At 43.8% G+C, this 12,545-nt stretch overlaps 1 protein-coding gene across 1 annotated transcript in view; it reads left to right on the top strand.

The window, feature by feature from the left end:
• The first annotated feature begins 3,702 nt into the window (after nucleotides 1-3,702).
• The window catches only part of LOC112568550, a 29,309-nt gene continuing 20,466 nt past the window's right edge, over nucleotides 3,703-12,545 (top strand). Inside the window, exons 1-5 of the mRNA XM_025245876.1 lie at nucleotides 3,703-4,068; nucleotides 4,266-4,615; nucleotides 7,278-7,661; nucleotides 8,098-8,171; nucleotides 8,456-9,067. Of these exons, the coding sequence (XP_025101661.1) occupies nucleotides 3,809-4,068; nucleotides 4,266-4,615; nucleotides 7,278-7,661; nucleotides 8,098-8,171; nucleotides 8,456-9,067 (1,680 nt within the window). The 5' untranslated portion in view covers nucleotides 3,703-3,808. The remainder of the gene's footprint in view (nucleotides 4,069-4,265; nucleotides 4,616-7,277; nucleotides 7,662-8,097; nucleotides 8,172-8,455; nucleotides 9,068-12,545) is intronic.

The following is a 12,545-nucleotide window of genomic DNA, read 5'->3' as shown; positions in this document are numbered from 1 at the left end:
AAGGAGCATTGGTGGGCTGAAGAGACGCAACAATATCTTTCTTTCTAGAAATAGCCTAAAAGGTGAGCCTTGTGAGTTGCCCTTCCCTCTTGCTTATTTGTTATGTTGTATCTCTTCGTGCATCAGGTTGCACATAAGACCTCGACCAGAGTCCTCCACCGATGTCGAGCGGCAGAAACCCGCTCTAGGTGACCCCATGTCCAGCCCTTTCCTTTCATCTCCCTTTCCACTGTTCTTCTCCAAGTTTCCTTTGTTTTCTTCGGCCGTCTGGAGTCCATCGTAGGGCGACTGTGGAGAGGTCTGCTGTCTGCTGGCGGAGCACATGTCCAATCCATCGCCAACGCCTTGGTTGAACCTGCGTGGTGATGGACTCGGTTTCAGCTCTTCGGTGGAGTTCTTCGTTGGTGTTGGTATTTGGCCAAAAGATGTCAAGTAGGCGCCTGAGGCATCTGTTTTGGAAGACGTCAAGTCTGTTACAGATGGTTTTGGTCATCTTCCATGGTTCGGATCCGTAAAGGAGGGTGCTGATCACAGCTGACTGGAAGATTCTCAGCTTGATCTTCTGACTGATGTTTTTTGCTTTCCATGTGCTCCTGAGTGAGGCGAAGGCGTGGCTGGCTTTCGCAAGTCGGGATCGATTCTCCACCTCCGCATCCCTGGTGTTTGACATTTTGGACCCAAGATAGGAGAAACTGTCAACTTCCTCAATCTCTTCTCCATTTAGTTTGATGCTGTCTTGGACTCTGGCGTTCACTCTCATACTTTTCTCCTTTCTCTGACCTTCAAGCCAAGGTTTGTTTCTGAGAAGACATTTGTCTTTTCCTGCATGTCTTGGTGGCGATGCGACAGCAGGGCAATGTCATCAGCAAAGTCCAAGTCTTCCAGCGTTGTTGTTGCTGTCATAGTCATGGTCCATCTGATCCCTCTCATCTCACTGTCGGTGGAAGTCTTCATGATCCAGTCCATGGCCAGGATGAAGAGGAATGGGGACAGAATGCAGCCCTGCTTCACCCCAGTACTGACGTTGAAGGGGTCTGTGAGCTCCATGTCACAGACAACCTGAGATTTGAAATCGCTGTACAGCATTGCAACGACCTGAACAAGTTTTGCAGGGACTCCGTAATGCCTCAGGATCTTCCATAAGGACTCGCGGTGGATGCTGTCAAAAGTCTTCTCCAGGTCGATGAAATTGATGTACAGTGGTGTGTTGCACTCGTTGCTCTGTTCCTGAATCTGTCGCAGAATGAAGATGTGTTCAGAGCAGGATCGTCCAGGACGAAATCCTGCTTGCTGTGGTCGGAGGTCTTTCTCAACGGTGTCCGTCAGTCTTGACAAATCAATCTTGCTGAAGACCTTGCTGGTGAGGGATAGAAGTGTTATGCCCCTCCAAATATTGCAGTCACCAAGATCTCCTTTCTTGGGTAATTTGAAGATAAGCCCTGTCTTCCACGCAGGAGGGAGCTGCCTTGATTTCCAAACTTGCCTGAAGATTATAGTCAGCATGGGAGCTGTGACATTCACATCTGCTTTCAACATCTCTGCTGTTATTCCATCTGCCCCTGGTGCCTTGCCGCTCTTCATTATCTTGATTGCTTCTGTCACTTCTTCCACGCTTGGTGGGTCTGTGCAGATGTCAAGGTCTATAGCTGCTGGCTGGATGTCTGCAAGCTGAGAGGGAACTGGTCTGTTCAGAACTGACTCAAAATGCTCCCTCCAGCGCTGTAGTTTTTCTGCCTCTCCCTCGACGACATTACCGTTCAGGTCTTTCACTGGCACATCACTGTTCTTAAACCCGTTGTTTAGCTGTTTGTTTATTTTGTACAGTGTCTTCAAGTCATTTTTCCTTGCTGCTATTTTAGCTTTAGCTGCCAATGTCTCTATATAGTCTCTTTTGTCAGTTTTTGTCATCTTCTTTACGTCTTTGCTTAGTTTTGTATATCTTTGTCTGTGTTGTTCCTTCAGGAGTTCAGATCTAGTGCTGTTGATTCTTTTGTTTGGTTGACTTTCTCTCGTCTATCTTTTTCCATGTCTCTTCTCTGATCCATTGTTCTTTCTTCTTCCGTTGGAAGCCAAGTATTTTCTCTCCTGTTTCCTGTAAGACTCGATTGAAGTCATCTAAGGTCATCTGTTGTTGGTCTCTTAGTGCCTGGAACCTGTTCTTTACGTCTGTAGCAAAGGTACGTTTGTTGGCTGGATCTTTCAGTTTGCCGGAGTCCACTCTCTGCTGACGTGCCTGTTTTCCTCGCGATCGACGTAGCTTCAGAGAAACTGTGGCTATCACAAGAGTGTGGTCACTGGCAATGTCTGCTCCTCTGTAGGCTCTGACATCTTGAAGTGAGCTCCTCCATTTTAGATTGATGATGACATGGTCTATCTGGTTCTTTGTGATCCCATCTAGTGATGTCCACGTTGCCTTGTGCATGTCTTTGTGTGGGAAGAGTGTGCCTCCAATAAGTAGGTTGTTTTCTTCACAAAAGTCTGCCAGTCTCTCTCCGCTGTCATTGATGGTACCAATTCCATGCTTGCCCATGACATGTTCCTGCAGGTGTTGTTACTTCCCACCTTGGCATTGAGGTCGCCGATGATGAGCAACATGTCGTGGGCTCGAACGCTTTTTGAGGCTGCCTGGAGCTGATCGTAAAAAGCCTCCTTGTCTTCTGCCTCGGAGTCTTCTGTTGGTGCATAGCAGGCTAGAACTGTCAGCTTGGTGTACTTTGAATGGAATCTTGCTCTCAAAAGCCTGGGTCCATAAGGCTTCCATTCCAGGAGTGCCTTTTCCGTTTTCTTGTTGAGGAGTAGAGCTATTCCATAGTGCTGAGCGTCTGATCGTCCTGAGAACAAGATGGTATGTCCTGATGTCAGTCTCCTCTTTCCGGTGCCAGTCCATCTGACCTCACTGACTCCAAGGATGTCCAAGTTGTAGTTGTCAAATTCCTTGACTAGTTGGAGTATTCTGCCAGTCTGGTACAAGGTCTGGACGTTCCAGCATCCCAACCTCAACTTTTGCCTCGGCTTCAGTAAATCCACTGTCGGGGCGTCAGCTCCCTCTCGGGTTTGGCTGTCGTCCGTCAAACATCCAGTCACCTGGCGTGCTTCATTACCTTCGCCAACCGTAGCGAGTATTCTGGTGTACGTTTCTGTAACAGCAATTTTTTTACATGGTCGGGTTGTTAGCCCTACCACAACCTACTTTACCTCTAGGTGAGTTGTCCACCTTAGTCGCCTCCTACGACATGCCTGGCTGGATGGCAGGGACCTTGTTTTTACAATGCTCGCTAGGCAAGCATACCCCGGGGTGACTCTTGCTTATTTACCTCTCGTAAATAAAGATTTGTCATTGTCATTGTCTTTTTTAAAACGACCATGCTAGTTATCATCAACTTACTTGAATGAACGGATGAGTGAAATGGCAAAAGGACAGTCCTCCAATTGAAGATCTTGCCAGCTGCTTCGTCTCAGTCAATAGATTGTTTAACTATTAGATTTCAGAAATATTAAATTTAAAGGTTTTTATATCATTATACTTCTTTATGTCCATCTGTGCAGTATGTAAACGTTTAAACTGCATTTATGTAAACCATTACTTTGAATCAGATTCTGCGGTCCGGCGACAACAGTGACTGTGCCATGCACATGTCCTCCACGTGTGAGTGTCAAGACCCTGGGTCAGGCCGTGTCACATACAGGAGAGTGCTATACTGCTGTCATCACACTCTTCCCAGAGCAAGTTCACCTGCTACACACGGCGCCTCCCACACTCTTTGTCACCGGACCGCCTGGTACAGGGAAAACTGTGGTGCTGCTGCTGATGGCCATAGAGTGGCTGAGATGTGGTCACGACGTCTACATTGTCAGTACTTGGTGGGGGAGTCGTTCATCGAGCATCATGCTGTATCATCTGCTCCTTTTTATTGAGAAAAGTCAACTTCTGTCACAGAAGACATCGACTCAGCTTCACTTCCTGCAGTATGATGTCAGACGTGAAGAGGAGGCAGAGAAGGCTGTCAACGAGTTGTTACAGGCAACAATACGTGGGGTGGCCTATGTCATCGCCGATGAAGTAAATGGGTAAGTTATTTATAGTGCGACACAATGAGACACCAAATAGAGGCTATCATCTCATAATTACTAGATCGGATGTTTACAGAGAATGTTGTATATACACATCTAGAGTAATATATCAGCTTACAAACATACCAAGACCAAAACATTCAATAACAGTCAACACGTACCCTTTATCTCTGCGTCACTCATGTTTGTGACAGGGACTTCAAGAATTTTAGTGAAAGGTTGGTAAAGAAAATTCCTGATGTACATGTCTGGGCGGCAAGTTGTTACCATGGCGACCCACCCGCCGGGTGGCAAATGGCATATTTAACCAGACCCCTCCGCTCTCCACCTGCCGTCGTCAGGGAAGTCGAGCAGAGCAAAATAATAGACGATAAATATGTCCTGCGGTACAGTAAGCGTCATGTACCCGACCACACAGACGGCCCGCCAGTCACACAACTGTATCACGGAGGTCAGGGTCACTCAGGTGACTGGCCAATCAACTGTGTCACGTGCGGTCTTGAGGTGGCCAGATTCCTACACAGTCTCCGTGTTGGTGTTACGGGTAAGTGTTAACACATTATTTTAAAACGTTTACAGGTGACGTGATGCTCAGCGTGAATGTTAAATTAAAAAAAAAATTGATTTAATTGCTTTATTGATCAAGCCATAGTAAAGTAAAACTATTTAAAGTATGTACATAATTATAGATTGCATAGTAAGCAAACTGTTGTCATCACGACAACATCCGCTTTAAGAAAAGTCACACAGCTGGTTTATACAGTTACAGAAGATATACCAAGTAACATGTAGTAAATAAACTGAAAATACAAGTGCAAAGATAACACACATACATAAATTTAAGAAATTATCTCTTCGGTCCCATGCTGTGAAGATCTACACAACTAAATCATGGGTGGGCAAATTTTCTGTTTGCGAGCGGTCTCAGAATTCTAAGCTATGCTAAAACCAAAAACCCGGGCCAGGTGACTACACAACAAACCCAGTAATAATAGAATAAACAACAAATGAGTACACAATGACCTTCACTTACCAAATTTGTTGTGTAAAATGTAGCTGTTTGAACTTGCTCTCAATAAAACTTTACAATCACCTTTCCTTTAAAGCAAGCCAGTTCTGATGTTCTTTAACATCAGACATGTCAGCCGTGTTATCTTTGTGTTGTGTTTGTGTTAGAATGTTACAGTCTATCTATGTCTAACGCTGTTGTACTTGATAAATTAAATGTAAATCAAAATACTAGCCTTACATAGACTTGATACAAAAAATGAAAACAAATGAACTTGACATTTTGGTAGACGTGTAGTCCTCATTCGAACTTCATCTACTCCTCAGCTAGAGGGTTAGAAATATTAGTTCTAGAGTATGACATTATATAATCTAAATAGGAAGGTCTCTTATAATATTTAAAGAAGCATATAGCTTACACTCAAATCAAAATACATATGGCAGATAAATAGAAAGGGTATTTCGTTTTTTCATCTTGACAAAAAGGATATTTTGTAGCTTATTATTGTCATAAATAAAAGCTGAGCTTATGGAGTACAAATCTTTTAAACACCTGGCCTAAATTATTAGAGCATAGTTCGCTTGCTTATCATTAAAAGAAAGCTCAAGATGACGAATAAAACTCTTAATACACTGGTAGACCCATGCTCTCACGTTAATTGATATGTTAGATTACTATCTCCACTTACTTCACGTGAACACTTTCAAAAATAAAAAAGAAATAAAATAGGTAAAAATGGCTATGAAACGTCCTTTAATTTACACTATGATACCAACGTTGCACGGGTGTACCACGGGATGACTACACTGAACAAAGGATACGCTATGGGAACATAAAGATGTAGCCAACACCTTTAGATATGATTCAATTAGAGCAGGGGTGGGCAATTAATTTTCCCAAGGGGCCGGATGAGAAACTGGGATGGTTCTAGAGGGCCGGACTAATATAGTTAACTCAGTTTCACCCAATGTATATATAGTATATTTACTGGTGGGCGGGCCAGCGGGCGGGCCGGTCAGAGACAGGAGGCGGGCCGGATCCGGCCCGCGGGCCGGCGTTTGCCCAGGTCTGAATTAGATTGATAAAGTTTTAATGAAGAAAATAAGGAAGCAATCAAGTGTGATAAACATAAAAAGTATCTGAGGTGTGTTTGTGCAATCTAACCTCCTACTGGCATTCATAGCATTTAAACTAAACACATGTATGTATGTAGAAAATCTATTTTCTACTTTTAGTGTGTTTAGTGTGTTTGATTACTTTGTTAGGGCAAAGTCTTAAGTAGAGCCGTAGGATAGGGGCAATAGGTCATGAACTGGTCAAGCTGGCAGCACATAGCCCGACAGACACGACAAACGTTTGGCTCCCCATTCAGCACCGGTGGCCAGTCGGCGCTAGCAACAACACCTGACGTCAGCGGCCGCGATTGAACTATGGCCAGGGGAGGTAACTGGATAACAGCCCGGCCCCTCATTGTCCAGCTGAAGGCGGGTATCGGCCAAGGCGACCAACGCCCCTTATTGTCTTTAGACCCTTTCTACATGTCCAAGGTCACCGGGAGGAAGATACACCCACCGGAAGAGAGAAATGAGCAAAGTCGGGTGCAGGTGGTAGAAACGTCACTTTCCAGGCGGCTGGCTAGTGAGTGGCCGACAAAAGGTCCTTCTTATAGAAGACGTGAAAGGTCCGAGGGACTTGAAATATTATTGTATATGAAGTAGGGAATGCTGAACATTAGAAGTAACAGTGAATTATGAACTCTGATGAACTTGTGAACGTGGAATTAACAGTGAGTTGTTATCTTTAGCGATCTGCTGAACATTGGAATTTGTGAGTTCTAACTTGTGAACTTTGGTGAACTTATGCACTGTGGAATTATCACTAGGAGAACAGTAACACGAAGAGACACCCGAGAGATAAGTTTCACGATTTATGTAATAACCTAATGTATGGCCTTTATATATATATATATTCATGTATTCTTTAATTACATTCTTTTAATTGTTATTAAGATGTGTATTGAAGGTGTTGTAATTAGGCTTTTGGGCGCATGCTGGATATACCAGCACAGTTAGCCATTGCGCACAGGACCCATATTCTGTCCGTTACAATGTATGAGTGTGCCTGTGTGTGCTGGTATTTTATAATACGTTTGTGCATGTGTGTGCGCGTTTCTGTGCGTGTTTTAATGTAACGGCAGATACTGTCGTCATCGCCGGTGGCACAACACCTGCCTGCCTACAGTGGCGAGACGTGCTGGTGTTGTATGGAGGTAACACTAGAGACATCTCGGGTTTGTCTGTGATGACGGGTCTGAGAGAAGCGAGTATCCCAGTGCGGTTGATGGAGGATGAGGACGTTGAGGACGTGGCTACAGCCCGCAGTGACGTGGTGTGGATGACAAATGTAGAGCGTGTTCTCGGTCTCGAGAGAAAAGTCATCGTCCACTTTGTGACGGAAGGTGACGTTGATTTCTATGACCGACTTCAACTGATGTCCCGATGTACGTCACAACTTTTGATTGTGTCTCCCTCGTCACATCACAGTGTTACAGGTGCTCAAGCCCTTCCTTTCGCGGCTACAGGTAAATTGCATGCAGTCTGTTCTTTCTGTTACAATATTACTTGATACATTCTTTAGTTTTCTTTACTTTCAGTGGTGTTAAGTGCTGTTGTAAATCCTTTTAAGGCTTTCCTTTACTACTGTGTTATGTTTATATTATGCGGCGCTTATGTCTACTGGGTAGTGATGTTACTCAAGATGAGAAAAATATGGCGATTTTTACACGCTTTACACGTATTGGGCTATAGCATTTTGTCTCTAATTGACAAGAACATAAGCGGTATGTTACAGCCTCCACTCAAAAGAACCCATAAATTCAGTGATGAAATAATTATTTAAATATTTAGTGTACAAATGGGTAATATTTGATCAGATTTTGCATATCTCTAGAAAATGAATGTTATCTTCAACAAAAAAGAATTAATTAAAAAATATACAAAAGACGTGTGTTGAAATAGAGTCTGGCTCTGTCACATGTACTACACAAGGTACAAAGACAAGCAGCAGCCCTGTCTCTTCTACCCAGCTTAAGGTAATGTGCATCTTCTCTTCTAGGCGACAAACGTTTCTTACCGAGAAACATGAAAAAGCAGTTTAAAAAAATGAAACTGTCCCTTGACTGTGCAAATGTCATTTTCATAGTAAAGCAGTCGATTTTACAAAGGACACAAGTATTCAAAACAGTTTGTTGTTCCTGTGAATGTCTGTTAGTTAGGTCAGTCAGTCGTAAAACAGTCACATTAGCTTTTACGTGTTTTCTTTAATGTTGGAAAATATAATTATATTGTTGTGAGTAGACAAATTTTACTGCAACAGAAACCCATTTCTTCAAAAGTTCAGTCACCATTGCCACAGTGGGATGAGTTCTTGTTTCCTGATCTCCAGTCTCGTGCCCACTTCCTGCCTCCTGCTTACATCAGCCGCCGACAGATGATTGGTGAGATCCTTCCTCATGAAGCCACGAAGGAACTGTTCTTTAAGCTGGATAAAATGTCTAAACACAACGGAGAAGTGTTGGTCGGAGTAAGCCGCCTTAAGTTTGGACTGCATCTTAATGAAGTTTCTTTAGCTGCCACAGCTACACAGCTGCTCCTACCCTCCAGACTTTCTGACCTTCTGCCGCGGAACTACAGACAGGGGGACACTGACTTGCTTCTTATTTCCAGATATTATGGGGTAGTTGTTTGTGAGGTGAAAGCTATTGGCGACAACAAACAAGGGCAGAGAAGATCAGAGGGAAAGATGGACAGTGAAATCAGAAAGAAGCTGCAAGAGGCCGCACTACAGCTGGACGAGGACGAGGCCATGTTGTCAGACCTAGTGAGCGACATCGTCCCAGGTCTGCCCATCATTAAAACCATCGTGTTCCCTAACATCACAGCTAGACAGGTGCAGCAGGCTATATCTCGTGACACCAAGCTAACCCAGGTATGATCCTCTCAGCTTCATCGTCAAACAAAATAGAAAATAGTCTGCATGAGCACAGTTCACGCGTCTGCACGTTCTAAGAACTTTTCTCACGTTGAAATGTTTACAAGGTTTGCACGTGTAATATAGTTTTTATAATATAGCTGCACCCTTCTACTCATACGTACCAATGCCATACGTAAACGCATATCTGGACTGCTGTGTGCCAAGACCAACGCTTAGCCTCTTGCGAAGTTCTCCGCTGTTAGTCTCGGCGAACCTGAACAAGGAATGTGACTAAGCCGGAAGCTTCGTCGTCTTTTGCCTCGTTTTAGCCGTTAAATGGAAAAACTCGTTTGCCAGCAGTCCAATAATACAAGTTCGTGGTAAATGCCTTGCCATGTGTCGCCATCTGTGCAGAGGATTATGGGTACTAATCAATGTGACAGAGAACATTGACGAAGACATATTTTTGGTAATCCCTGCGGCTGCCTTAGTCATATTAGTCGAGGAAGCAGAGAGAGAGAGAAAGAGAAATAGAGAGAGAGAGAAAGAGAGAGAGAGAAAGAGAGAGAGAAAGAGAGAGAAAGAGAGAGAAAGAGAAGAAAGCAAGAAAGAAAAAAACAGAAAGAAGATAGAAAAAATATGTGGATAAGGGAGTGAGGGCTTGCTTAAGCGTACAAGGGTAGTTCTTCCACAGTGACATTAACATAAAACACCAGTACAAAAACCATATCGCCGTTTTCAATTGTAACTTGGAGGTAAAAGCGAGCCTACTCTGTTGAAGCATTTCGATTTGCTACAGAAATGGAATGTCGGCCATGCCTTGCAAGAAATAATAGTTACCAAGTCCTATCCTTGCAAACCTGCTAGTCGTGAGTAAAACTCACAAGGCCTTGCCAAATGCTTTCAAACTTCGTAAATTTGGTTCATTGCAACTATTGCCCTTAGTGTAATACCACACTTACACTTATTCTTTCCCTTCCTGCTCCGTTTCGATGGTGATAACCGTTTAGAGTTCTTTTTGTCCTGAGCGCGTGTACTTCTTTTATATTTATCAAGTATTGCAAAACTGATTGTTAAATTTGTAAGGTAGTGTGTGCTAAGACCAATACTAAGTCTCTCACAGTTGTCATTAATATTCGCACCTGCCTTCTCTAGTCACAAAATCAAAAGTTGGTTACAAGATGCAAGTGTAAAAGATGTCAGCAAGTAACAAACATGAGCAAATGGAAAATATATGGAGAAAAGATAATCTTAAAAAAAGAGACAACTTACATGAAAATGGTAAGGAGCGAGGTTATGACTGTTGTTGATACACATCTTGACTCTGCAATTTACCAAAAGAGCTGGACAAGGTGTTTATGATGCTCGACTGTTTATACTAAATACTTTGTACAAACATCTGGAGAAGCCCAGAGATCATGCCAGGCTTCTCTTCGCTGATTTTTCTTCTGCTTTTAACACTGTGCAGCCTCACTTGTTGGCGGAGGGTCTAGTTTCACACTTGCATCTGTCTCACCAATAAGCTCTCTGGATCCTGGACTTTTAAACAAACAGACAACAGAGAGTTTCTGTTAACGGTCTTCTCTAAGATCCTATGGTCACCTGTACAGGCCCCATTCAAAGCTCCAGCTTGTCTCCACTACTGTTCATACTGTATACTAACAGTTGTAAAAGTAGTAAGGATAGGGGCTTTCTTGTAAACTTTGTCGATGACACTGCCTTGCTTTCCCTTTTGTAGGACAGTGAACATGTTCACTGTCGCGTGACCGCGACAAAGCCAGTCGAACTTCCACTGAGCGCCGACCATACACAGAAATGACAAAGACAAAATTCACGTAACAAATCACAACTAATTTATTAGCTACAAAAATAATACTGATAGGAATCAACAATCAAACATTCCAAACTCTCACATGAACAAATATAGATCAGCGCGAACAATCCAACAAACAAAAAATAGATAAATTAAAATAAGACAAATCAGCTGCCCTGTGCACAGGCTAATCTCAGTCACCGTATATACAATACATCACCCGCATTCACTGCAGGGTGACAGTTTAGAAGTCTGTTGAATATGTCCACAGACGGCAGCCCGCCCTCTGGCCTTGCTTGCCGCTCTAACGACGTACCCCCACCCCTCTGTCTTCTCGTCCAGATGCGATGACGTGGGCCGGCCACTGGCCACGTGAGCTCCTGCTCGAAGGTTCCTGCTCTAAGTATTCAGTGCAAGGCCTTTCCGCACACTGGTGCATCAGGGTCGCGAGTTCACGCGCCGACGAGATGATGACGAGGGTGCAGGGTGGACGCTCGACACGATGACGGACAGCAATGCGAACAAAGGATGAACGAAAGAAGAACGAAAAATAAGCCTGTAGATAAAACAATTCTTACAATGAACAGGCGTGTCCCGAAACTGCTCAATTTGTAAAACAATATTTTCACACCGACACATGTATCTGACCATCGGACTAATCCTAAGATTCGTCAAAACTCTAATGTTGATCTTACACAAATCCATACAACGGGAAACGAGTACGCGCTACAAGCGTCGCGACCCGGCGATCACGAACGTTAACCTAACAAAGTACAAATCTTGCAATTAAACATCGGACTATGGCTTTGAACATTAAAGGATTCTCTCACTTGCACTTCCACCGCCACCCAAAGGCCCTTACAGACTAGAATGGTGTGGAACCCGACAGAATGGATCTCTACTCACCCAAAACGGCTTGTGGCAGATCGGTCGATACAAAATGAAAAACTCTGACTGTCATGGCCACGGTCCAGCACCGTCTGTTAGAGGATGACGACTACCCATGACGTCAAAGAAGGAAAAAGAAAATTGACGCGTCAAAGAAGTGCGCGCAAAGACAGAAGACGAAGAGAAAAAGAAAAGGGCGGGGGGGGGAGGGGGGGGACAAAAGCGTGAAGAAAACACCTAACGATGGGCCAGCTCAGTATGGGAGGCATACAAGGATGACAGCACAATCGCTGACACGCGACATTCACAGTGGCTCTCTTTCTGACTTTGTTTACTGGTGTGACAAACACTTTCTTGTCTTGAATGCCTCAAAGACTAGGGAAATGATTTTTTTACTTTCGGATGAATAGTCTAAGGCAGTCATCGGCTTTATCCATGATGATGCCATCAAGGTAGTCGAGTCTTACAAATATGTCGATACTTCAAGTGGTAGCCTCATGGGGACGAAATAATCGCCCCAGTTAGGGCTTAGGGTGTCTTGTTGACAAGCCCGAGGGCAATGACAATGACAATGACAATGACAATGACAATTCTTTATTTACAAGGGGTAAAATAAGCAGCGGGGCGCGTTTTTCATTTAGCCCTCGCCCTTTACAGGGAAGGAAAATAGCTACATAAAAGAAGTAATTAAGCATTATACAGTGATACCTCGGTTCTCGAACATAATTCGTTCCGGGAGGACGGTCGAGAACCAAATTGTTCGAGAACCGAAGCAATGAAACCCATAGGAAA

This window comes from Pomacea canaliculata, linkage group LG7, assembly GCF_003073045.1.
Source record: "Pomacea canaliculata isolate SZHN2017 linkage group LG7, ASM307304v1, whole genome shotgun sequence".
Lineage (NCBI taxonomy): Eukaryota > Metazoa > Mollusca > Gastropoda > Architaenioglossa > Ampullariidae > Pomacea > Pomacea canaliculata.
This window is presented reverse-complemented; position numbering and strand designations above follow the sequence as displayed.